Genomic DNA, 27,986 nt, shown 5'->3' with positions numbered 1-27,986 from the left:
TTTTACTACTTTTCGGGGTACAAAGTTCTTTACACTGCTAGGGACCTCTCTTAATCTTCATGACAATCTTATGATGTTCCGATGGATGTTGGTTACAAAAGACAACACAGTGAGCATCATGGCTGATAAAGATTTTTATAAACCAAGAGGAAGTACTGGATCAACATAAATATAAGTAACTGCAGCAAGAAGTGATCCAAATTTAAATATTAATAAAACTTTGGACACCACTGGAGTTTGAGCAGTTCTTACTGACCTGTTTCCCTCTTGTAAGATTAAGCTAAGCTAGCCCAGTGTTTTATCTAACAACAACAACTTTTGATTTATATACTGCCCTTCAGGACAACTTAATGCCCACTCAAAGCAGTTTACAAAGTGTGTTATTATTATCCTCATAACAATCACCCTGTGAGGTGGATGAGCCTGAGAAAGCTCCGAAAGAGCTGTAACTGACCCAAGGTTACCCAGCTGGCTTCAAGCAGAGAAGTGAGGAATCAAACCCACATTTTCAGACCAACTGACACCAACTACACCAAACTGACACTTAACTGTCACCCTGTTGGTGGTTCTCTGGGAGATCAGGTTGAAACCTTTCCTAGTCCTGTTACTTGACAGGACAGGACAGAGAAGCCAGATACTAAATCTGGAAACTTTTCTAAGGAAAGATGATGTTACCACTAAATTACGATCATGCACTTTCCACTAAATTACGATCATACACTTTCCTCCAAGAAGTAAGCATACCTGTACTGGATGTGGCTGTTTCTCCTCCAGGGAATCATTATATCTGTCCCTTCTAGTTTCTATGGCAGGATGCAGGCCACACCCATACAGACAGTCAAAACAGGAGTTGCCATCACAGCCCATATCCATCAGGAATTTCAGAACAGCAAGGTACTTCATGGAGAACATGATGGTAGCAGGGAAAGTAGTAGGGTGGGAAGCAATGTAAGCATTGATATTGGCGCCATAATCAAGGAGCAGCTTCATTATCTTCAGGCAGCCATGGCGGATGGAGATGAGCAGTGGGTTGATGAGGTCAATGTTGGGATTCGCCCCAGCCTCGAGCAGCAGTTCAGTAGCATAGACATTGTTGTTAGCTACAGCAAAGTAGAGAACAGTGGTGCGCCGGTCCTCATAGAGGCGGGCACGCTCAAAAGAGAGGGTGGCGTTCACATCAAAGCCAGCCTCTACCAGCTCTTCCAAGACGTCATCACGATTGCACTCCGCTGCCATATGCAGTGGGCTGATGCCGCTGCGCTTGATCCGAGTGCGGCTGGTGACTGGGAGCAGCATTTTGACAATCCTAGCAGAAATGAATCGAAGAACAGACATGACTTCCAGCTTCCTTTCCTAGCATCTAAGAGTTGGGAGAGCTTTGTAATGTATGGGCTGGCCCTTAGCTACCTAGCATCAGTCCTCCTGATACAAGAATATATTCCACTCATCAAAACTCATTGGACTGGCATCTTTATCTAGGAACAAGAACTCTCCATCAGTGCTCCGCAGCAAGCAATCAAGTTCTATAGAACTCTCCTACTGATGCCACAAAATCCTGTACAATTTATAATCCCTATAGACTTGATCAACAGAAGATAATTTAATACCTAATAAATCATAAATAAATCATAAATCAGGTACCACAAGGCATCATCTCTTGCTTACTCTGGAGTGTCTTAGCACTAAAAAGAAGTTTAGAAGTAAACTCTGTGCAAAGCCTATATGTGTGTATGTTTATATATATATACACATATAAACTCTGCCTGGTTCATGAAGCACTGCTCAAACCTTTAGCTGCTTCAAACACTAACATAATTGTATTGGAGAAAACTAGACTTTCCTCCACCCCAACTTGCAACTCCCAGTTCATTGTTCTTCCTGTCTTCCCTTTCTGTGATTGAGCTTCCTTCCCCTAAAGTGGCAGGCCCACTTTCTAAACCCTTCCTAGACTCTTTCCCGACATTGTTCCTTGGATTACATACACTATGAATATTATACATGTTAGAACTCTGTTGTCACCATCCATTATGTAGGTAGGTGAGAGGCCAGCACAGCTTAAAAACATGCCACTAGTTTGTGAACTGCATGGATTGCCTGTGCTGGCCAAATATATCTAGTATATAGAAAAGCACTTAAGAGGGCAGGCAGTGTGCACTGCCTGGAACATTCTTGAAGAGTTTGGCTTGAGGCAGGCCTGTATGATCCCATATAATAGCTCAGCTTGGAACAATTCAAACGGGGGAAAGGTCTAAACAGCTGGAACAAGACTGCAAATGGAAAGGAACAATTTACCAGCCTGCCTGCCATTATCTTGAGACATTATGACCTCATCAAAAGAAAGTAATCAGAGCCTCGAGAGGAAATTCATGTACAGGTCATTTCTTAAAGAGTCTGACTTCCCTGGAAGGCAAGAGCCCTGGGTGCTGTTGAACTGGCTGCTGTCCACCACTAACAAATACTTTGTAATATCCATAATAGTTTAAATGTCATACACACTGTTGAGAGGCGAGTATACCAAGCACCATCATTAGTCATCCCCTGATCTACTGGGGTTTGTTAAAATAAAGGGGCTGGGCTTCTCCAAAAGGCTTCCTATGGAAGAGTTAAAGACATTACAAGCTTTGCTTCCAGTTACAGAGGGAATTTCGGCAATACAAAAAACATAAGCCATGCAGGGTGGTGTGTGCGCGAGCTGAAGCCTCTGGTCAAATCCAGCTACAACAAGGGGCCATTACAACGAGCAGACTTCTGAATCCACATATAAACTAAAAACTGGCAGGCAACTACACAGAGTAGAACGGAGGAGGGTAAAGATAGCTCACAGTTTCCTGAACGCGTTCCCCTATCTTCCATCTAAAGGGAGCGATTTGTGTTAGGAAGTTTCTGTAAGTGGCTGCTCCATAAGAAGATTAGTTATCGAGAGGGGCTTGCAGTGCCATCTGAAGCAGTCTTACACCCTTCAAAAGCCCATTGATTTCAATGGGCTTAAGAGGGCATAACTTTGCTTAGCACTGCAGGCAGCTCCTAGAATAGTGAGAGATGAATGCCGCATTAATGGCCCAAGGAAAACCTTTCAGGAATAAAGTAGCTCCCTTCTGGGTAAAGTAGATATCATTTACTTCTAAATTGCTGGCAGTGAGCAGGCTCTAAAAGCCAACACTAGCCGATCTGATGTGATCAATGACAAAGAGCGAATCTCTCTACACGAGACATCTGACACCATGTGAACAACACATTTCGGGAGATGCAATGTTAGCTGGGAAGGATAGTTTTAAAAGACAGAGTCAGCAGCAGGGCAAAGGCTTTGCTATATACTGGAGCTGTGCGAAGGGGCTGTGAAATGCCAGAAGGGAATCTTCAGCCCATTATAACCTCTCCTGGTCCAAGCCTGGCTCTGGAAGACAGCTCCAGCCCATTTCCATTCCTTGCGGTTTTAGACTGGAGAGATGAAATTGACAGAACCTTGGGGAGGTGAAGACGAAATTAACAAACCCCCTGAAGAGCATCTCAGCTGGCCATGTCTTTTAAAACTATGCTTCCCAGTTAATATTGCATCTCCCTACACTTAACAAACATGAGCAGAGGTGTCTCATGTAGAAAGTGTGGTACAGTGTTTAGAATACTAAACTAGGAGCTGGGAAACCCAGGTTGAAACCCTTAGCCACTGGTTGACTTTGGGCCAGTCACGCTCTGTTAGCCAAACTGACCTCACAGGGTTGTTGTGAAGATAAAACAGAGGAGGGGAGAGCAATGTACACTCACCCAAGCCCTTTAGAGGGAGTTGTGATGAAAACGTACTACATAAAAAGCCCATCCATTCCCCAAGGCTTGGGAAAGATGATGCTACAGTTAGAAAATAATAATATAACCTGACAAAGTCCCACTTCAAAAGCCTGTGAAGCCATCGTCTCCTGTTAAACAGCCATGCAGTAACTTTTATGAACAACCACCCAAAGTCATGGAAAACATGCATAGTGTTTGTGGTTGTGTTGGCCGATCCCACTAAAAGACATTGCATGGATTTTTCTTTATGGATTTTGCTTCGAACTAATACAGCTGTGTGCAGCCTTTGTTTTCTCTCGGAAGCAGGCATAGCGCTGGAACTCAGCGACTGCTTTGTGTGTATGCATGTGCTGTCAAGTCACAGCCAATGTATGGGGCTTTCAAGTAAGGTGGTTTGCCATTGCCTTCCTCTGCAGTATGACACCGGCCTTCCTCAGTGGTCTCCCATCCAAGTAGAGTGAGGCCGCGATCTCGCAAGATTCAGCTATATCATGCCACTTTCTTTCGTGGCAACTGTTTAATTGGGACTAATTCATATGGCTGTGCTGCACAGGGCCAGTGCTTTTTTCCCAAAACCAGTTTGTGCCATGCATATCCTACCATATAAAAGGCAAGCCATATTGGCGACGACTCACCCTTTAACCCTGCGCAGGCACACTCCAGTGCCGCTCTGCGGGGATAAAAGGTGAGTGCTCAGCAACATGGCTTGCTGAGGAGGCCCCGATGAGGATCCCCTGCTCCACCCCCTGTCCCCACTTACCTGGCAGAGGGAGGAGGAAGGCAGGGGAATGTGCCTCCCAGGTGGCTCCCTGGTGGCACTCTTGTTTGCTGCAGCAGCCTGATTTCCAGCCAAAAGGGACCCAATTCGGCTGCTATGGGGCACAGGAGCTCTCCAGAACCCTTTTTGCCCCGCTGCCAGTGCTCCTGGCCCTGCAGCCGCTTGAATTGGGGCCAAATCAGGTGGCTGCAGGCCACAGGAGCACTCTAGGGCCCTTTCCACCACCACGCTGGCAACACTCCCGGGCCCTGCAGCTGCCCAAATCAGGGATGAATCAGGCCTCTGCGGAGTGCAGGAGCACTCCAAGGACCCTTGCAGGGGAGGCGGCAATGCCCTGCCCGGCCACCCTGCCCCCCCACCCCAATCAGGGCCCTGCGGAGGGGGGCAATGCCCAGCCCAGCTGCCTTGCCATCCCTCCACCCAGACTGGGGCATTGCAGAGGCAGCAATGCCCAGTCCACCTGCCCTGTCTTTTCTAGAGTCCATTGTATTTTCCCCACAATGGGCTTCGTTGCTAGTGGCAAATAAATGGTCTGCCCTCATTAGAAATGATGGTTCCTCAACAAACCCTCCTAAAACGTTAGCACAGTGGCAATTTATACTTACAATGAGCTTTGTACTTATGATTCAGGCAGTCTCCCCACCCCATGCACAGCCGTACAGTGATCATGTGAATCAGTTCTAATAAATGGTTGGTTCTGACTGCCTAAATCCTCCTTTCCACACTGAATTTATTGTACAGTACCCTTTATCTTTTTCTTTAAACAGCACTGCTGTATCCATTCCACAACGAGGCTTTCATCATATCCTGGCTCCCCATTTGCCAGGCCCCATATCAACACTGCTAATGGCATCAAAGGAGCTCCTGTTGTATGAAATTAATAAAAATGCATCCACAAATGGATGCACAACAGAAAATAAATCCAATCACCACTACAGATTTTCAGCACTGTGGAAGTTAAAGCATATTTCATAATGATCATGCAGTTGACAAGAAGCAGTATGAACATAAACCTTCCCAAACAGGGAAGCAGCATTGTGTAAAACAAACACATCCCAAATAACAAACATTTAAAAAATAGAAATCATCTCTCTCTTTTTTTTTTTTTGATGTTGTGGAGCCTTCATGTCCTGGCAGAAAGTCTCAGTATGGAATTCCTGCAGAATTACGTATTAAATCCACAAGCTTACTGAGAGAGGTCACCATGAAGAGTATTGTTATGCAGAATACCAAGGGGATTAAAAATGAACAGCCACGTGGGGGCAAAGTTTGTAATCTGGATAAATATTTTGTTAGGAGGAACTTTTTAATGCTTTCACCTTACAAGTTTTTAAAAAGTACTTGGTCATCATGAACTACTAAGAAGTGTTGGAGTGAGTTCAAAGAAAAGTTGGGTCCAACATTTCTTAACGTTTTCAATTATATATATATATATATATATACATTTAAAATCCAACCGGCCAGATTTTCCTTTTTGCGTGGATTGGTTAAAACTAATTAATAGAAACCCATGAAATCAGAACCTGAACTAAGTGTAATTTCATATATTGATGTGAATCATTCCTAACCAATCTGTGAACAGTACAAATCCAGATTATTAATTTTTTTTAATAAGCCAAGAACTCTGCTAACGTAGTTTTTTATTTACAAAATTGTTATCAGCCTGTTCAATTCTATTAACAAGTTCCTGGCTCCTTTTTAGTACCAATCCACTATCTAAGCACCTATAACATTTCTTCTTTGGTGACCCCTTGTTGGTATAATACTTTTTGCTACTACTTTGCAGTTTGGTCATCCCTCCACAATGGTTTCTTTTATTTATGCTTCAGTCCTGAGCATATTTGCTTGGAAATAAGTCCTATTGAAAATAATGGGATTCACTTCTAAGTATGCCTAATTAGGAATAGGCAATTTGATCCAGAGCGGAATCCTAAATTGATAGAATGCAATCTTAAGCGGATAGGTTTAGGTAGGCACCTGTGTTGGTCTGCAAAAGAACAGCAGGATTTGCGTCCACTGGCACCTTAGAGACCAACAAGATTTTCAGAGTATGAGCTTTTGAGAGTCAAACTCCCTTCTTCAAATTCTTGTATCTGAAAAAAGGACCTTTGGCTAAAAATCTTGTTAGTCTCTAAGGTGCCATTGGGCTCAAATCCTGCTGATCTTAAACAAAGTTACACCCTTCTAAGTCCACTGAAGTCAGTGGGTTTAGAATAGGATGAGAGACTAGAACCCATATAACAATATTATATGGGATGGAAGCCATTTCAAGGACATGGTCCTTCTGACCCCACCCTCTGCACCAGCCAGTGTGACTTGAAACATCCCCTGACATCACCAGTTTGCATGGTGAATAAACTGTGTGTGTGTAACCAGCATAAAAATTGCTAAATTGAAGCCACTAAGGATCAAAAGGATTCCTATTTCAATGCCCTGCCAAAAGAAAGAGCCACCTGCTCTCTCACCAGCTTCTAGTGGATCCACCTACACAATCTAAACCATAATGTAGAAGAAGGAGGAGAAGAGGGGGAGGATTTCACAGTGGCGTGTAGAGCAGTTGTTCCAGGTACTCAAACTAACCATACATTATAGGCAGTTCTTGATGAACAAAGCTCAACTCTGTAGAGCAGTTATAAAACTATAACCCAACCTTCTCCATGAAGCCCTTGTTTCAGTTCCCAGATTTCACATCCAGCTGATATCAGTGAGTCTAAGTACGGGCAACTCAGTTTGCCTATACCCATCTCTTGTTAGCCTTGCTTCTTCTCATCTTTCCCTTGTTCTTTCCACAAAGTCAAACTTTAGATTGTAAGCTCTTTGAAACATAATCCCTCCGTCTTTTCTTTGCTTATATAATAATGAAAGATCCAGACCCAGAGAAAACACACATTGGGTAAAAAAATACAGACACACCAGAAGGAGAAGATGGTGGTGAGAAAATGTGATCTAAGCAGGTTACATACATGCAGCACAAACACAGGCCACCCAAAATACGAAATTTTTCAAATATCCTGCAGTACAAACACTGCAGGAGTCTAGTATGGATAGCAATAGTGGATTCTGCTGCTTGAGATTCAAAGGTAAAAAGGAACTGGTTTTTAAAATAAATTTATTGTTAACATGCTCATGCAAAAAATACAGTTGAGAAATAATGCAACTTACTCAAAATAGCCTTTTTTGGAGCCCATGTGAATGGGTAACAGTCCGTCCTTGTTGGTTTTGTTAGCATCCGCACCTTGGGATAAGAGAAATTCCACAATCTTCTCATGCCCATTTTTACAAGCTTCATAGAGAGCAGAGGCCTTGTCGCTGGCCTGCGTATTAATTTCAGCACCTGGGGAAAAGAAGAGAGATGCAAGAGTCAAAGCATTATAAAGTGGCTATGGAAGATGCGTTCACTTTTAGGTGCCCTTTAAAGATTTTCCCATTGCCGTTGTGGGAGTCTCTTAACCATTAATGTGTTAACATTTAAATGGCCCTCCCATGTGAGTGGAAGTTGATTGTATCAGTCTTCCCAATGAACTAGTGTAAATGGGTGCTGATTCATGGTGAAGGCCTACACGACTGGCCCTGCCTACATAGCTGGGAGAGTCATTTAAACATTCTCCCAAATGTGCCAAAGCTATATGCAAATAAGTGGCTCTCTGCCCAGCTGAGAGAACACCCACGGGGCACCTAAATGAAAGTTAAATCCTGCCTTATGCCTTTCCAACAAACCAGTTAGTTCTTGCGATCACAAAGTCTGCGCTAACTTGGAAACAACTCCAACTGAACAAACAGGGACTGACTTCCTAGTGCATATTCAGAGGACTAGCATGGCCCTCTCTGTGCAAAAGAGAATACTATGCCTTTGCACACTGCTGAAATCTCTTTATTGTGGTTAGCAATTTTAACAATATTATAACTAGGAATACAATTACAAAAGAATAACACTGGGCTCCTTCTGAACGAGAAAGAAATGGAATCTTTGTTTTATGGCAAACCTTGTGCATTCTATATATGTAATAAAATTATAGGTGTTCTCAGAGGAACTTTTAAAGCTTGGAATGGTTGGAAAGTTTTATTGGAATTTCCTCTTTTTCCTCCTCTAATTGAACTTTGGAAACTAAAATCCAATTTCAGTTACTCTTTCGATTTACCTTTAATGGTTTAGATACAGAGCTTGACGATAATTAAAGCAAACCACAAAATGCAAAGTATAGTATTACATAGTTAAAGAACTGGATGCAAGTAGTTAGACCTCAGCATTTTCTAAAGCAAAACTTTTAAAATTATTCAGTCAAGTGCATATTCCTCCAACCCCATTATATCTTGCAAATTTATACAACTTCCATACTGGGATAAAAGTGAACTAGAAATGTTTTAAATCAGTAAATCAATATCAACCTCTAGATGGTAGCTGTAGTTCCCCCTGGAGAAAATGGCTGCTTTGGAGGGTGAACTTTATGACATCACATCCCTGCTGATGAGCTCGCTCCCCTTGCCAGTCTCTTCCTTCCACAGATTCCACCCCCCACATCTCCAGGAATTTCCCAACCTGAAATTGAGAAGCCTGTAATGGCAATTCTTACTGCTAGGCTTGCCAGGTCCCTCTAGCTTCCCACCGGGAGGGTTGGGACCTGGCACTTAGCTTTCTCTGGTACAGTTTAAATCTTTGCGCATGTGCTTTGCACACGCTCCGGCGGTGGCATGATGACATCACTTCTGGAAGTGATGTCACCACGTCATGCGCGCGGCAGCATCACTTCCATAAGTGATGTCATCGCACCGGAGTGCTCCCACACTCCACACGGTTCCGATTTGGCCAGTTTGGGGCCCAAAACTGCCCCAAACGGAGCAAGGGGACGCTCCCATAGTTGGTGTGATATCATCACTTACAGAAGTGACATTGCCACGCTGGGAGGGAGTGCATGCCATGTGTGTGCTCCTGAGGTGCCTGCTGGTGGTGAGCAAGCTCCGGGAGTTTGCCCCCTCCTGCGGACTGCTGGGCAGTCAGTGGATGAGAGGACAAATCCCTGGGTAAGTAGGGTTCCCAAGTGCCACTGGTGGGCACTTGGGAACCCTACTTACTACCCACTACTCTGCAGTAAAGAAAGAATGCAAACCAATTAAAACGGCATGAAAATTTGCTAAGTTCACACCAGCAATCAGAGTCAGCTCATGTTTTTGTGTGCCATCATGTAGCAGGCTACCAGGGGGCCCTTTTCATTCCCGTTTTGTATCTGGGCATGTGAAATAGGCTCTTAAGAATTTACCACGGCATAGCCACAGTTTTATCATGGCAGAATCACAGCCAGTCTCAAAACACCTGCCTGAATACTGCACATACAGCTTCCCTCACAGGTCAAATAACAGCCCTCATCTAGTCTGTTTTGCTCAGGAAAAGAACACAGGAGAAGAGCCCCAACAACAGCCTCAACCTGCCACACTGAGGTCCTGATCTGAATCAGGCCCCTGTGGTGCTTGGGAACTTAGTTCTCAGCAACAGCTGTCTCACTGTGGCATGTATCAGAGTCGGGTCAAGGAACCTAGGCCCAACTTGTGGCAGAACCTCTCCTCTAATTTGACCCTGGGTGCAAAGACTTCCAGGGCAAAGGCTGTCAATTCCGAGTAGCACTTCTCATTTTCTATAATTATGCCTACAGTCTACAAAGATTATTCCTGTAATTCTTCTGTTTTCACAAGTTTGATTTTCTGAGTTCTTTGGAAGAAGCGTTGGATAATATTAAATTAATCATGTAAAATGCACTGAAAATGCTGCTTAAACAGAAAACAGGGCCCTAAAACCTTGCAAAAAATTTCCCCACTCACTGCAGCTACCTATAAAGACACCCTGTCCTTTAGGGAGTACAAAGAGATTGTGGGAGAAATTATCTATATTGCTATATTGCTATCTTAAATGTGCAAGTACTGAAACTAGTATTTTAAAAGTCTTCCATTGGAAAAATTGATAGATACAACCAATAAAAGGCAAATGTAACTCCCCAAGAACTAGTTGGTTGGAAAAAGCTGGTTGCTGGGGATTTCAAAGCCCTTAGCACCTTATGTAAGGTAACTGGAAAACTTCCTATGTGAAAATTAATTTGTAAAGGCGAGGTTACCTTTAGTTTAGTGAATATTACTGTAGTAATTATATTGTTATTGCAAGACTATGCCTTTCAAGTTGCAGATTACAGTCTGGTTACTACATTGTCCAGTTTGTTCGAACTGCATCCTTTTGAAAGAAAAGTGGATAAGAAGGATCAGGCACCTTGGCAGACTTGAGAAGTTGTGCAGGCAAGGACCAGTTCTTTAACTGAACTCAGAGAGACTATCTGTTGCGGTTTCTTGTTCACTGCTATGTAATTATGTGATAACTACATCAGTTTTGTTGTATTGCTGTAGGGTGGAAAGGTTGAGTTAAAGAAATTTTTATTTTAAATCAATTTGCCTTGCAAATTCTGTTCTTGAATTAGCCCCATAGCGCCCTCACAGAAACACAAAGATGACTGGAAAACACCATTTACTCTATAAAAAAAAAGTTCCCTTTTTGGCACATTTAAGGAATGTGCGTGAAATGGTCTTTATGCAATTCTACCTACCACACTTGGCCAAGTATCTCAAGGCTTCCAAGTGGCCACTCTCCGCTGCCACAAATAAAGAAGTGATCCCATAGCAATTTGCAGATTCGATCTTGGCACCTCCTTTGACCAAAAGATCTATTATTTCCATATCATTCCGGCCCACAGCTTCATGAAGAGCAGTCCATCCCCGATTGCATCGGTGGTTCGCATCAGCATTGTACTGCAGCAACATCCGTACAGCGTCAACATTTTTGCGTTCACAGGCTTTGGTGACAAAAAAAATAAGGCAGGGTGGAGGTTAGGATGCATCTTGAAAATGTTTGATGGAGAAGTTGTCCATTGGGTACAGTGCAGACCATGTGATCAAATGGGCATTTATGTCATCTTAGAGTATTGCTTTCCAGTGACTGATAGCCAGTGTGGTGTAGGGGGTTGGACTAGAATTGGAGAGATCTGGGTCTAAAACTCCACTCTGCCATGAAACTTGCTGGGTTCCTTGGGTCAGTCATGCTTTCTCAGCTTAAACTACCTCAAAGGAGAAAGAGACAAACCAGACGAGACAGTTCACCCTATACACATCTCTACTTTGTAGTACTGTGGGAGCCCAATTCAGGTTGGGACCCTCACAGTGTGGGGATAAGAGTGGCTTCTGTCTCCCCTGTCCCCACATGTTATTTTTCTAATCTGAAACGATGCTGAGGAGGATTTGCAAATAACACGCACCTGGCACCATTTCAGGTCAGAAAAACATGGAGGGGGGACATAGGGAAGGCAGTGGTCCTGACTCCTGACCAGAATCAGGCCCCAAAGTGCTGTTATAAAATTCCCCATTAAGAACTCTGTACAAAATGTGTCCCTGGGGTGAACTCAAGTGTGCCATCTTGTCACGACTGGCCCAAAGAGTGGATAAAAAAATAAGGCAGATACACAAAATCCATGGATCTCACTTTGCCATTGCTCTGTAAGAGAATTCCCTCCATACTTTCCTCACACAGATGGCTTGCCCATGCAAAATAAGCTTATGGAGTTACTTCATATATCATAGAATATAATAGAACAGCATAGTACAGCATAATATGGTATAAACAAACTGACTGGGTTGCCAGCTGCTGCCTTTCTGGAAGAGTGTGACCTGATCGCATTTATCCATGCTTTGGTCATATCCAAGGTAGACAGTGTTGCCAAACTCCAGATAGGGCCTGGAAATCTCCCAGAATTACCACTGATATCCAGGCTACAGAGATCAGTTCCCCTGGAGAAAATGGCTGCTGTGGAAGGTGAACTCTATGGTATTATAACCTGCTAAGGCCCCCCCTTCCCAAATGCTGCCCTCCCCAGGCTCTACCTCCAAATTTCCAGGAATTTCTTAACCATGGCCAAATCCACATTTACCAGCATAGTGCTAAATAGACAGAATGATAGCGTCTTCCTGGCGTGTTTTATTACATCATCGCGCCACGATGCCGCTCTCATGGCGCGATGACATCAGAAAAAGCGCCAGGAAGACATTATCATTCCAACTGTTTAGCGCTATGCTGGTAAGTGTGGATTCAGCCCTAGAGTTAGCAACCCTAGGAAATGACAAATTTTAATTTGTTTCTTGCTTACAAACAGAATTTCAAACAAGGCCATTTTGAATCATGATTTATAAGCAAGGTGCACATTTTGGGGGGAGGGGAGGGTATTAAATCCAGTTTGGATGCTACACAAATTATACTATTTTTTAAAAAGAAGTCCTCAACCTACAAGCTGCCCAGAAGGGGAACAAATGAAGGACTGCATAAGCCCAGGGATTTCTAAAGCTCGTTCTCTGTTTGAACACCTGAATGTAGCATGCCAGTGCAATTCTAGACAGAGTTACGCCATTCTGAATCCATTGAAGTCCATGGGCTTAGCAAAGTGTAACTCTGCTTAGAGTTACACTGATAGTTATTGAGCACCTGTTGTTTCTTGTGTTGGTTCAAGGCCTGTGGAATCAAAGAGACTAACCTTTATAGAGAGGGGTCTCTCTAGATTTATTTGCAATATCTGGTTCTGCTCCAGCCTGCAGCAAAGCTAGCACACACTCAAGGTGCCCTTTGTTGGTTGCTAAGTAGAGTGGTGTCTCCTCCTGAAGCGTACGCTGATCGATTGTCCCAGGGTATGCTAGAGAAAGCATTGAGCCACATTAGCAAGGCACTCAGACAACTCCAGGGGGCAAATATTTGCCAGTTTCCTCATAAATGTATTCAAATCATTACAAGATTAGAGATGGGCACAAACAGCAATACAAACAAAAAAAAGCCACGAACAGCCCAATCTGCTGTTCGTGAACAAGCTGTTCATGAGGCCCCATTCTAAACGAACAGGTGGTTGTTGCAAGCCTCGTTCATTGCTGTTGTTGCTGTTCGTCAAGCCAGACAGTCTGGCACCTGCAATCAATTCCCTTGCCAACTTAGGCAGGGATTGTCTGAACTCTGTCTGAACTCCTGCTGTTTCCCTGGAAACCCCAATCTAAGCCCAATCTCGCTTGATAGGCAGGTCTTCCTTCCAAGTGTGGAGCTCCAAATTTGTTACAAGAGAGCAAAGACCAGGGGGAGGGGGGGGCTCCCAGTTCTGGCTAGTCTTTGCAGACACTGGAGAGGGAGAGACAGCTGCTGTTGGCATTTTGATAGAGAAACAGGGAGAGTGCATTGGAGCTTGAATTTTTTGTGTGTGTGGTGGGATATGGATCTACCTCTTCAGGTTCCGGGGCTGCCAGGCTCTGGGGCCAAGCTATTATTTACTATTGGTACCTTTCCTGCTGCCTGCTCAGGTCAGGTTTCTGGGAGTGGTGCAGTAGGGATCTTGACCAAACTTGGATGATGGCTGGAGGAGAGCCTGCTGGCCCCCATGAACAGCCAACCACGAACATGTTCATGAACAGGTCATGCTCATAAGTGTTAATGAGTCCCTGTTCATGGATGGCAATGAACAACAAACATCATGTTCAGGTTTTTTTTTCTGTTTGTGCCCGTCTCTATACATGATAGGAAGCTACCTGAGTTCCTAACATATGAGATGTTACCTGTAACATACAGAGGTACAGGTTTACTCAGAATCCTATTCAGGGCTATTCAGTGAGGCTTATTCCCAGAAAGTTTAGGCTATAAGACAAAGAAACCAAAAGGAAATTGCAAGAAGAAGCAATTGCTAAAAGGGGCTTACTTCCAAATAAACATATAGTAAGATCTTGCCCATGGGGACTGACTTTGCTGGATTTTGGGTTATTGAGGAACATAAAATTATTTTAAGTGCTAAAGTTTCAGTTCTGCTTGCAGCTAACTGCGGAAAAGATATGACTGAGCAACTATGGAAGCAGCCCACAAAATCCCTATTAAGTAGCTATCAGACTTTTTAACTCCGGAGATTTTTGGTCTGGCTTTTCTCTTACTTATCATGTGCGATACGCCATACAAGAAAATATAAAAAACACTGTCATAGGACCATTTCAGATACAGATTATCAGACAGAGACAGTAACGGGATACAGATTACTGTATCCAGACGTGATCTGATGTTTTTATCCTATGCATAATCGGTCCCTTTTCTGGTACTTGCATTTATGAAGCAGTTTCAAGCAGCCTGCTTGTCCATAATAAGCAGCTTCATGAAGCGGCAACCATCCATCTTTGTTAGGCTGTGCAAGGTTTTTTCCTGATTTCATCATGGCATCCAGGGCCTTTTCATCTCCTTCCTTAATCGCTGATACAACAGGATCTGGCACTCTTTAAAGCAAAATAGCAAATGGGTTACTTTTTGTAGAATTACCTCTGACCCTTTGCAATATCATAAAATTTATCCAAAAATAACCTGAAGAGGAGGCACTCACATTGAATCAGGATTCAGCAACCTTTTTACAGTTAAACAGCCAAACAACATCAAAATTCAGAGCAAAAGATTGACAAAGAGCTGGTATCAGAAAGCCTATTTGCATAACTGAAAACATACCTCTTAACATTCACAAGATTTGCATGAGGCTGCCTTATACTGAATCAAATCTGATGGGATTTGATGCGAGTGGGGGATCTCCTGCTCCCACATGGGCCTTCCTGACACTGGTCAGCTGAGTGGTGGGAGAAAATTGAAAAGGAAATGGGAGGGCAATAGCCAGGGTCCTGATGTACTGATGTCACTTCCTGCACAACTGGAAGTGATGCCTGTGCATTGGTCATGGCACTCTATCATTCAGTCAAAATTCTATGGTTAAACCAGAGTTTTGGCTGAATGCTAGAGTGTTGCCGGAAATGCACTGACATCACTTCTGGTTCCTCCAGAAGTGATGTCAGCATGTCATTAGCAATGAAGTGATGTCACTGGCGAGCCCCGCCCCCCCAGCAGTCTCCCAGTCCCTACTGGTTGCTATCTTTGTGCATGGCAACCCTATTGCCATTCCCTTCACATACTGGTTGTTCCAGCATCCCACCCACCACTCCAATATAACTTAATATTTGATTTTCTTTTTCAAACAGCCATACTTGTTTCCATACTGAGCTATATTTGGTTCTAAAGCCATAGCTTGCAGATTTCTGCATTAATTGAATCTAGCCAATATTCTGTGCGCTCTGATTGCAATGGAGTCCAGCATGGCAGTTCCATCTATTGGAGTTACTTTTGCCTGGTGGTCCATCATTCACTTGCAGAGGCTTTTAACAGTTGCCTCCCAAACTTATACCTAAGAAGCGGAAACCAAATTCCTTGACAATGGAGAAAGCAGGAAATGACAGAAATTTCACATAGAAAATTTCTATGGCAGGAAGGTGGTTTACTTAATAGGAAACAAGGGGTGAAATTGGACTTTAAAATTCCTTGAATTAAAAATATAATACAAGTAAATAAAATATATTAAAAGTGACCAATTTCAAAGATGTATAGCCTTTACTAAAATGTAATTGTCCAATCCGTTTAGTCTGAAGTAGACTCATCCATAATGGGACAGAGGCCAGGATCCAAAGAGCTATGCTAGATTCACTAAAGATTTTGAGTTGGGGGGGGGGAGTTTGTGAGATTTATTTATGCCTGTGCCTCAAAATAACATTAACTGGGTCAGATCCATATCGTGTTTTGAAATAGGAACTTGTCTGTCTAAATAAATCACTAGACAAGCATCCTGTTTCTCAAAGTAATTTCAGTGCAATTGTGAATCTTAAAAGAACATAGCTACTTTACATGGGATTAGAGTGGTTGCTTTATAGGTTAGGGAGAATGGGAAGTTAAAGTGGCAGAGGAAAGGGATAAAGCTGGTACAGTTTCCCACAGGAAATATGAATTTCACATGAAGTTCATAATATCACCCCCTCCACCCCACCCCCACACATAAAAGCACCCAGCTGCCTAGTTAGGCCAAGCTGACAACAAAACTTATTTTCAACAAAAGTGAAGAGAGAAACATGAAGGGGGACTTACTCTGGCTGAGGTGTTCTGAAGAGACTGCCATCGTATCTCATCCAGACACCACTAGGTGACCCTGAGCTGGTGGTTTGAGTCTGGCCTCCGGACTGTGCAGCATGCCTGAAGTGATGACAGCATGAATGAAACAGAGAGAAGTACTCTGAATAAGAAAAGCGAGTCATAATAGGATCCCTTAAAGGAGGGCCCAGAGACACTGAGGAAGTGACACAGAAAAAGCCTTGGGGCTTGAAACAAAAGCAGACGGCCTCAGCTTGCTCTGGCCCTGGCCTCAGCTGCTCACTGGATTATTTTTGGCCCTCTGAGGAAGTGTCAGGGGATTCAAATGCCCAAATAAGATGACAGGAATCCCACTATCACCACACAGGATGAGGAAAATGGGTTTGAAGGCATTCTTCACATCACAGAGAAGAAATGCCGGAGAGTACTGTTATGAAGCAGATGAGGGAAGGAAGTCTTCAGAGGACAAGTATGATTAAGGAGATCAGGGAAAGTACCAACTCCAAACCTGCAAAATTTTTCAGGTCTGCTTTGAAGGTAGAATTTATTTATTTATTTATTTATTTATTTATTTATTTATTTATTTATTAGCCACCTTTTCCCCCTTGCAGAACTCAGTGCAGCTTATAGTATACATAAAATAACAACCATAAAATGAATAAAACAAAGTTTAGAAACTCAGTTTAGGACTGCCAATAAATATAAGAACAAAGTTAATTAAATAAAAACGTCTTCAGCAGCCTTCTTGAGACCAGCAGTGAGGGGGCCAGGCACTCTGCCTGGGGGATTGATTGATTGATTTACGCCATTTATCGTCCACCTTTCTTACTGGGACTCAAGGCGGATTACATAATGTGATTCAGTAAATATTAAGCCATTTCATGTAATGGGTGTATATGCAATTTGCAAAATTTAAAGAAAAAGAAAGAATGAAAAGAAAGGTTTAATGATTTAGCAATGTTGAAACAGAACAGAAGCAACTCCTATTACTGATATATTAAACAATGTAGGAACTACCCAGTAGGATCATACTTATAGCAATAGTAGTGAAGATTATGGTCCCTCAACGTTTACACCAATAGTAGTGGTCTCTCATTATTTACAGAAATAGTAGTGAAGTCTTTGGTCCCTCATCCCTTTACTGATGGATCTCTTGAGGCCACTTCCTTACAGTACACTCCCATCTGAGCAAAAAGTCCTCTTGAACAAATCAGTTTTGCATCATTTATGGAAGGCCAGGAGAGTGGGAGCTAACTTCCTCAGGCAGTCCATTCCATAAAGTGGGGGCCACCACAGAGAATGCACATGTATTGGCAGCTGTTAATTTTGCCCATGTGAAGGGTGGTGCATGCAGAAGGCTCTGTTCAGATGAGCGAAGTTGCTATGGCGGAATATAGAGAAAGAGGCAGTCCTATAGATGCGATGGACCAAGGTCATGGAGAGCTATGTAGGTGATAGCCAATACCTTGAATTGAGTTCGGTAACTGATAGGGAGCCAATGGAGTGACTAGAATGGTAGTAATATTCATGGTTCTCCTAGCTCCCGATAATAGCCGAGCTGCAGCGTGTTGCACCAACTGAAGTCTCTGAGTTAACTTAGAGAGGATGCCATTGCATACTCATGGGACAGCCACCAAAAAGGCCCTCTGTTAATACCCACCAGGTGAGCTTCTTCAGCTGACGGGACAGTCAGGAGGACCTACCCCTGCCATCTTAATTTCTGGGCAGGAAGGCAATCCTTCAGATACCCCAGTTCCAAGTCTTTAATCAGATAATATCATTTCTATTACAATTTTGCAGTGATTAGAGAAGCTGTACGTGATGGAGCAACTGAAAAAATACTATTGATTCCCCCCCCTTTTAGCGTGGCCTGCCTCTAGTCTGAGTGCTATTTTATAGTTAAGGTTTTTATAGCTTGTTTTAATTCTGATAATTTTTATGTTACTTATTTTTATGATCTTGTTGTATTTGTCTTTTCTGAGCTGCCTTGTGCAGGTCTCTGGAAGGGCAGCATATAAAATTCCCAAAGAAATACACAGACAGGATGGTACCAGTTAACTTTTCTTAGATCAACAGTCAAAATAAGGACAAATGAAAGACTGATGCAAGATTTTCATTGGGTCTCTTTATTAATTAATTATGTAAAAGCAGAAAAGCTCTGTACAGCTATATTGCTTAGTATTTCTTTAGGTTTTAGCCATATGAGATGCAGGAGTTTCCTCTTGACCTTGACAGCAGCTACTACTCATGCTATATACATCTGCTCCAGGGCCAAGTTATTTGTTTTGCTGACAGCACAATTCTAAACAAAGGTCGAATCCACATTCACCCATTACCCGCATGTTTATTGGATATCTTCCGTTTGCCTCCAATCCGCGATTTTTTCCTCTTCGTTCGCATTCCTGCTTCCAATCCGTCTTTCTCGCGCGCCCCTCTGGTCACACGGCCGCTTGAAAACCGCTTTTTTGGGCGGGACCTTTTTTCCCAGCCATTTTTTAAAATTTTTTTGAGCGCACTTTTCCGTTATTTCGATCTTGCCTTATACAGAAACATCATTGAAGATAATGATGCCTCTCTTTCCCCCACTGACAGCACTGATGGCTCTCTCCCATTTCTTTTTTGGAAATTTGGAAGCATGTGGGAAGCTTTCGTGGGCATTTCCTATGCAGGACAGTTCAATGCCTGAATTTTACTGAAGTTTCACTTCCTTGAAGTGTCATTATTTCGATATTTCATAATTTCGATATTACAGTAATATAAAATAAAAAAAAAACAGTTAAAAAGGAAGTTTTGCGAGTCCGTGCTGAGGATGGATTCACCCCAAAAAGATTTTTCAAACTACCAGATTTGATTCAGAAACAGCATAATCAATAAATCCAATGCTATGAAGTCAAAAACAGTCTTTTGCAGACTACGGAGCACTTGCAAGTTGAATCAGCCAATAGGAACTCTCGGAACGGCCGGAGAGACAGGAAGGGGGGTGGTTTTTTAAAAAAACCGCGTAAATTGCGCATTGGCCCGTTCACGGCCACCGTGAAACTCCCGTTGAAAACCTGTGACCACATATTTGGGAGAAATGCGAATGAAATGCGTCTGTTTAATGAGGTAATGTGACCGGCACTTGGGATTGTGTGGGGAATGTGGGGAACATGCGACTTAGAATGAGTAATGTAGATTCGACCAACGTTACCAGTGCAATCCTAAGAAGATTTACTCCAATCTAAGCCCACTGAAATCAATGAACTTAGACTGGAGTAACTCTGCTTAGGATTCCACTGTACATCTTCTAAATCCATTGAAATCAACGGCCTTAGAAGGGTGTGACTCTATTTAAGATTGCACAGTCTTGCTGCCATATCTTAGGTCACATGCTGTTTCCAGATTGCAATGGCAAAGTCAAAATAACTAATTTCAAAGTGATCAAGTTTATTCTGGTCCATGGACATTTCCCCCAAGGAGACTTCTGATATCCATGGCACCATTGCCAGTGGTCAAGAGTAATGGAATACTGTTTGTAACTTAACATGGATGACAGGGGAGGGGAGGGTTTTATAAAATACTCCCTCAGAGTCATGGGAAAGAAAATTTAAACAGCTTGTAGTATAAGAATGCTCTCTTCTTGTTATGCCCCAAGTAAGATGAAGGCATGTTTCATGAACCGGTTGCCAAAGTTGTGTTCAACATACAGTGAAAAAGATTCTTGTAAAACTAATTTAAGTGACATTGAGACATAGGTGTTCAGATGCATGTGTGAAGATTCATTTTAAAAAGTGTCCCCGACCACACCTAAAGATTAATAAAGGTTGTAGATGTAGGGCCAAATGTTTAATCCAGGAAAAAATACTGAAGAGCCATTTATTTTTCATCACAAAATAAACCCAGAGCCAAACAAAACGAATACCAACGAAAACATTAATTAACCAACATTGGAATCCATGGGTAAGAACCTGCCTATGACATTTCCATGGGTGGAAGGAGGGAGATTTTGGTCAATTCCTCCTCCTCCTCCAAACTGCCAGCTCCCTCTCCCTCTGTACCTAGGAGTCCCATGTCCCGCCAAAGCAGCATTGGATGGGGCATTTTGGGTTGAGCAGGAGGTGTGAAAGTCAAGCTCTATAGATGGAAATTGTTCTGTCAGCGGTAATTTTTAGTGGGATTCAAGCCTGTGTGTCAGTAGTACTCAAGAACAAAAATATTTGATCAAATTTCTCAACTGAAATTCAAATAGGAGGGCTTGGCAACTGATTACTAAACTCTCTACTTTATTATTTAATCCTCAAATCTTTTTTAAAAAACATTTATGTTCTACCCTTCTTTCAAGAAACTCAGGACAACAGATGTGACTTCCAAGGTGATATCAGAATTGCAATACCCTGAGGAACTCCAGTGCCTATTTAGCTTTAAAGACTGAATCAGGTAGGTACCTGTGTTGGTCTCCAGCTGAACAACAGAATTTGAGTCCAGCGGCACCATCAAGATTTTCAGGCTATAAGCTTTTGAGAGTCAAAGCTATCTTCATCAGATACCCCGAAAATCTCATTGGTTCCTAAGGTGCCAATGGTCTCAAATCCTGCTGCCCTTTAGGGGAAGAAAAAAATAGAAGGCACTATGGAGGGTGGCTCTAGGTGGATAGCCATGTTGGTCTGCAGTAGAACAGCAGGATTTGAGTCCAGTAGCACTTTAGAGACCATCAAGATTTTCAGGGTATGAGATTTTGAGAGTCAGAGCTCCCTTCTTCAGATACCTTCAGATACGTGAAGAGGGGAGCTTTGACTCTCAAAAGGTTGTACCCTGAAAATCTTGTTGCCACTAGACTCAAATCCTGCTGAACCATATCAGACATCAAAATCACATCTAACACACAACTCTCCATGCCTGTCAGTGCCAATAATCCAGTACTGATAGGCTTTTCTAGGTAATCAAGATTATGGGTTTACTATAGCATGGGTGTTATTTTGAATTTTAAAATACCCTCCCTGCTACCACACTTCCTTGTTAAATTACTTGTCTCTCTAAAAATCTTTGCACTTTACCTCACCCTGCTGAGAAAATAACCTTGCTACTGTTTGATTTGTCACTTTATTCCAGGATGAGAGAAGTAAATTGAAAATGTACACTCTTGCCAGGGTTTATCCCCCCCCCCCCCCCCCGCATTTTGTCTTATATATTTAGTTATTTATACTCTGCTTTTCTCCCCAACAGGGACCCAAGCAACATACAACATAGTTCTCCCTCATCACATTTTATCTACATACAACAACCCTGTGAGGTGGGTTAGGGCGATAGAAGGTAATTGGCCTAAGGTCACCCAGGGAGCTTTCATAGCAGATTCAGACTTGGTCTCCCAGATCCTAGATCCTCATTCTAACCACTATACCACACTGGTTGTACGAGCTTACTTACCTTTGCCAAGGGTAAAGATAAAAATTCTGGCTATAGTAAGGTTCACTGGGCACAGCCTGCTCTCTGGATGCTGTCTTGGCAGCTGTTGGCTCTGATGGACCTTCCGTGAGACTCTGCTCTATGGCCATCTCGATGAGCTCCTCTTCGCTCATGCTGCTGTAGAGACTGTAGTCTTCATGGTTTATTGCCCCTGTCTGTGAATTTCTTGCCACTGTGACCTGCGTTGTCATTTTCTTCTGTCTTGTTCACAAGGAGTCAGAGGCAATGGTAGGAAAGGAAAACCTAGAATATATGCAAATGAAATTTGTGTGTGTTCATACTGGTATTATGCTTTCCACTGAGGTGGAATTTGAACACACAATCTCTAGTTTTTGCTTAACGAGAAACTTGGAAATATAAGAACAACATAATCCTCTCCAGACAATCTGTGTAAGTCTTTTTTTTCAGAAATAAAACAAAAATTTTCTATCATGATTCATGAACAAGATAGAATCGTGTTATGGAGGCCATTTTAAAAATTAGTGCTGGACCCAGTGAAATGATGCTTAGGTCCTGTTCGCGATAGTACCTTACTTTCCTTTAGACAGCAGGCCAAAAAGTTTTTTCTATTCAGACTTCTAACTGAGGGAGTTTCTATCTCTTTTTAGTTGTATTAATGATCTGTTTCTAGCATGAGGAAAGTTTGCGTGCTCATCTATGTGTTTTGAAGTCAGATGCCTGAAAACAGATAACTCTTGCAGTGGCCAATTCTGGTCAATAAATAGCAGGGTTTTGCAAAGTAACCAATGGGGAGGGGACCCAGGAAAAGGATTAAAAGAGATTAAATTTACCACTTACACAGAAGATGTTACAGTTTTTTTACTTTCTTCCAGCTCACCTCTGCACATCCTTATGCTTTTTCCATGTGGATGATTTGCTCTGTCTTGGCTCCATTATAGCAGCAACTGTTTTCAAGAGAATCCACACAACAGCCTTCGTTCCTACCACATCTGTGTTTTCCTCCCATTTTGCAGCAGTCTTTCCCAAACCTGCTTTGGCATAGTCTTTCGGGGAAGATCGCAATCAAAGTGCCTTCAATGGATGGGAATGGGGTGCCTTTTTGCAGGTCCCACCCATATCAGTTCCTCAACCCACATAGCCACCATTTCCCTCATGACTCCCCTATGGCTAGATTGCAGTCATATTTTTTAAAGAAGTAAAGAAGACAGGGTTTTTTTAAGCAAGAGGTTTCTAGCCCCCCCCCCCCCAAAGGGCTTTTTAATCTAGGCAACTGGATGAAAATTAGAAACTGGTAGCTTGTGGCAAAAGATTATTATAACTTTAGAACACTATAGTGATCTAGCAATTTTTGATTTTTTAATAATAACAACAACAGCAACATCAGTATTTGATTTATATACCACCTTTCAGGACAACTTAACTTTACAAAATGTGTTATTATCCTCACGACAATCACCCTGTGAGGTGGGTGGGGCTGAGAGAGCTCCAAAGACCTGTGACTGACCCAAGGTCATCCAGCTGGTTTCAAGCGGAGGACTGGGGAATCAAACCTGGTTCTCCATATTAGAGTCCTGCTGGTCTTAACCACTACAGCAAACTGGCTGTCTTCACATGGTGGACAGTGAAGGGGGGATGGTGGCCATGAAGGGCAGAGGTAAATAAAGTGCAGGGGGAACGGCTGTGTGGGCACTCCGTTGCCTTTGCTTTCCCAGCAGTAATTAGAATTACACAGAAAATCACCTCTATGTGGAAGCAGCTTGACATACACACCAAGTTGCTGTTAGCAAATGCAACTTTATTTGAGGAAGTAGGCCTTTGTTGAAGGAACAAGTATGAAACCCGAGGGGGATTTTTTTTTAATTGTGCAATATTATAAGACATTTTTTAAAATCAACAACTGCTAGGGTAGATTATTCCCAATAGTTTGTATTAAGTTTCAGGTTGCTGTGCTTTCTAGAAAATTAAAAAGGGGCCTCTTGTTAGAGCTGTCACATGTCAGCTGTTAACTCTCCCTCCCCTTTCTGAGTTGTGTCACTTTTTAAAAATACTCCACTTGGGTCAGGTTGCAGCAGATATTGCCAAGTATTTTGTATGACACATAAAGAAAAATAAACAGCTTACAGGAGGTCACTGTGTAAGGAATATCATCGCTAAGCTACAGCAGCTCTTTCACTGGGGCAAAGTGTGACTCAAGATGGGTTTGTGTATTGGCTCTGAAACAACTGTCTGGACGGACTGGAAGAGAATGCATCTGCCACTAGGGCCACTACACAAACCCGGCTTTCAATATAGTTGTAGACGGGTCATTTCGTAGAAAAAGAGCTGGAGGAACTCATTTGCATGACTCATTAGCACATCTCATTAGCATATGCCACACCCCTTGACATTACCAGAAATGTGTCATTAGTACAATTGATTTGCATATGCCACACCCCCTGACATCACCTATCCTGGCTGTTTTGGACCCAATCCTGGCCATTCAGGGCCAAAATTGGGCCCAAAATGGCAAAAAGGAGCAGAAAATAGCTGAAAAGGGGCCCCAAACGGTCAGGATCGGGCCGCTCCTGAGCAGAAGAGTGATCCACCACCTGTCCGGGCCATTTCGGTCCCAATCCAGGATGAAACGGGCCCAAAATGGCCAAGAGTCAGGTGGGCAGGGCCACCTGACATGTGACCTCTTTGGTGAACTGCCGGAACTGCATTCCTGTGCATTCCCCCTCAAAATGAGCCCTGGTTGTAGAGGCAGCACAGCTAAGGTCGCATACAGCTAGGGCTGCCACCTCCAGGTGGGGCCTGGAGTTCCCTTGGAATGACAAAAAATTCTCCCCACTGCTGCAGTAGCAACGATAGCTCAGAGTAACCCTGTCCCCAGACTGCAAAGAGCAGTTTCCCTGGAGGAAATGGCAGGGGAGAGACTATGGCATTACAATCCCCAACCACCTCCTTCTTTTCACCAAATTTTGCCATCCCCAGGCACTGTTCCCTAATATTCAGGAATTCCCCAAGCTGGAGTTGGCAGCCTTATATATAACCACCATCCAAGTGTAAGGTTGCTTGTTGCTTGGGTCTAAGAATCAAAGTTGTCTTTAGCAAAGTTGTCCTTTGCTTTGAGTCTTCAGTAGGTGCTATAATTTTCCTTGTAGGTCAGCGACCAAAAGATAGGATGCCAGTGCAGAGTACAACTAACTGGCAAACCTTACAAGTCTCAGCTAGATTCAGAATATACCAAACTCCCAGTAAGCTTCCAGTCATGTGATGTGTCTTTTTTGCTAAAATCAAAAAAACAGAGGATGCATCAATAGAGGGTACAAGCGCAGGAAAGAAGAACAAGGTAGTGTGGGAAGCTAGTTTCATTGATTATTATAGATCTTTAATGAGAACTAGCCTTGAAGAACTATATGCAATAAGTGCCATAGACATCGTTTTATATTTTATATTTTATATTCCAGCCTCATATCTGCAATTGCTTTGGCTACATTTCTGTTCCCTTTAGGCACATGCAAGTCCTTCTGATATCATTGGGACTTGCATCTCTTTATCTGAGTACAGTACTGAAGCTTGACACCCTGATCTAGCAGTTGTATTTGGGGCGCCTACAGTTGTATATGTGTGCACTTGCTCCCATGTAGAAATGTACAACAGAAGGATTAAAAGCACACATGTGAACCCAGGAATGAAATGCACATACGCTCCGTTGGGAGTGCAGACCGGAAATAGGGATGCGAAATATTTGCACATATTCAAGGTCCGTATATATATATATATATATATATATATATATATATATATATATATATATATATATGAGTCATATGGATTTCTGGATTCAGTGGAAGTGAGCTGGAAGAAAGTAAAAAAACTGTAACATCTTCTGTGTAAGTGGTAAATTTAATCTCTTTTAATCCTTTTCCTGGGTCTCCTCCCCATTGGTTACTTTGCAAAACTCTGCTATTTATTGACCAGAATTGGCCACTGCAAGAGTTATCTGTTTTCAGGCATCTGACTTCAAAACACATAGATGAGCATGCAAACTTTCCAAGCTAATATTTTTAGATCGACCGCATGTAACAGTTCAGGAGCAGACAAACATATTTTTGCCGCAATGATTGCCGCAAGCCGGTAAAGACAGGGAATGAAGTTTCCAGATGATGAAACATCTCTGAGTAAACAAATCTCATCAGTCTGCAGCTGCCTAGATACATCGGACTGTTTATGAAATTAGTTTGGCACATCGCACACACTGCCATTGGTTCCTGATTTTGCTCAAACACTTTGATGCAACTGGTTTTCACTCTTATACTATATTAAACCTTAGCGCATTGCTTCCCTCTGCCATTTGTAGCATTTTCAGACAGCATCTGAAACAATCTGAAAGAAGGAAATTGTAACTTAACATTTCTTTACCATTTTCTTGCAAAAATCTGTTCTGTGGCCAGAAACTGTACGTATGCACAGTGCTGATCATAAACTGAGTTACATCCTTCCAAGCCCATTGGGTACAACTTTGCTTAGGGTGGCACTAAATGTGAGCAATCCTAAGCAGGTCTACTCAGACTCCTTCTCAGGTCTGTTCAGTGGGCCTTTCTCCCAGGAAAGTGTTCTTAAGACTGCATTATAAGCTTCCTATGTTAGCATCTACCAATTCAGCATATTATGCTTTGAAAGAAAAGACATAAAACATGCCAACCATATGCCTCTGCGTGGGTGTGGGGGTGGAGAACCATTAATCACATGTTTATATTTTAGAAATCAAATAAATTCTGCTTGAAAAGTCTTCTGTGTTCCAATGTACTGTACACGTAATAACTTTCTATGCCTAATTCAATGCAATGCAACATTTGGAAAAAGGAACAGCTATGTATATTGTAAACGTATTTCATGTTCCGGACCAAATCAATACATATAAAGCAAGCATAAATGCATTACCTTATTGTCTCTGTAGGAAAGTTTACCCAGAGTTATTTTTCTTGATGAAATCTTATTTCGGAAAATCCCCTCGGAAGCATCTCTCTCCCGTCTCTGTGTGTTGATAAACTGCAGAGCAGCTCTGAACTCTCTCCCTCTTTGAAGTCTGGAGTTTATTTCTGGATCACCCCATGATCACCGATTACAAGCCAAAATATAAGTTGCTCTGGATCTCAGATTTCCTGTGTGAAGTTTATGGCAAAGTGACTTTTAATGCTCTGAAGGTTTCTCTCTGCTGCATTATCTGTAGAACTTTACTTTATTCAACATCCCTTTGCGACATGACACAAAGCTGACCTTTTTTGTTACATCATTATTTATTTATTGTCCTGGACAAGTAAACCATATATGGCCATATTGCTGAAATTTAAAGGGACGTGAAGAGAAAAACTCTGTTGACCAGAACAGAAAAATTTTAAGGGTTTTTCTTTTTAGAACATAAACCTAATTTTTATCCCATGCTTTATTCAAGGAGCTTAGGTAGCCACACATGTTTTATCCCCATTTCATCATCACAACTCTGTGAGGTATGTTCAGCTAGTAGGTTATGATTGGCTCAAGGTCACCCAAACTCTGGGTTACCAACATTCTGGTGGGGCCTGGAGTTCTCGAACAAAACGGAGATCAGTTCCCCTAGAGGAAATGGCAGATTTGGAGGGTGGGCTGTATGTAAGGAGGTCACCTGCCCTCTAGCCCTGCTCAGCTGGGGGTCAGTGGGGGGAATGCTGAGGAAATGAGGAGGGGTGATCAGTAGGGATGTGCGTTTCGGCATTCAGAATGCCGAAAGAATGCCGAAACAAAAGTGTTTCGGCTTCTTTCGGGGAATGCCGAAACGTTTCGGGGAATGCCGAAACGTTTCGGGTAGCCGAAAGAAAAAAGCCGAAACGTTTCGGGATTCTTTCGGCTTTCTTTCGGCTTTTCAATGGGAAAATGCCTCCGTCTTCCCGGACGTCTGGGGGAGGCATTTTCCCACCGAATAAGCCCAAAATTGGTGGGGACCTTCCTCTAACCCTTCTCTAACAACCACCCACGTTTCAGACAGATTGGACTTTGGGGGCCATGTTATGG

General features: G+C 42.7%; 1 protein-coding gene across 1 annotated transcript in view; it reads right to left on the bottom strand.

The window, feature by feature from the left end:
* ASB2 (ankyrin repeat and SOCS box containing 2) overlaps nucleotides 1-27,075 on the bottom strand; it is a 36,382-nt gene extending 9,307 nt beyond the window's left edge. Inside the window, exons 1-8 of the mRNA XM_054969869.1 lie at nucleotides 26,880-27,075; nucleotides 21,954-22,235; nucleotides 16,548-16,652; nucleotides 14,703-14,869; nucleotides 13,114-13,269; nucleotides 11,143-11,388; nucleotides 7,724-7,895; nucleotides 745-1,306 (exon numbers count right to left, since the gene is read on the bottom strand). Coding sequence (XP_054825844.1) covers nucleotides 745-1,306; nucleotides 7,724-7,895; nucleotides 11,143-11,388; nucleotides 13,114-13,269; nucleotides 14,703-14,869; nucleotides 16,548-16,652; nucleotides 21,954-22,183 — 1,638 coding nt within the window. The 5' untranslated portion in view covers nucleotides 22,184-22,235; nucleotides 26,880-27,075. The remainder of the gene's footprint in view (nucleotides 1-744; nucleotides 1,307-7,723; nucleotides 7,896-11,142; nucleotides 11,389-13,113; nucleotides 13,270-14,702; nucleotides 14,870-16,547; nucleotides 16,653-21,953; nucleotides 22,236-26,879) is intronic.
* Nucleotides 27,076-27,986: the final 911 nt, after the last annotated feature.

The sequence above is a fragment of the Eublepharis macularius genome, chromosome 2 (genome assembly GCF_028583425.1).
Source record: "Eublepharis macularius isolate TG4126 chromosome 2, MPM_Emac_v1.0, whole genome shotgun sequence".
Classification (NCBI taxonomy): Eukaryota; Metazoa; Chordata; class Lepidosauria; order Squamata; family Eublepharidae; genus Eublepharis; species Eublepharis macularius.
This window is presented reverse-complemented; position numbering and strand designations above follow the sequence as displayed.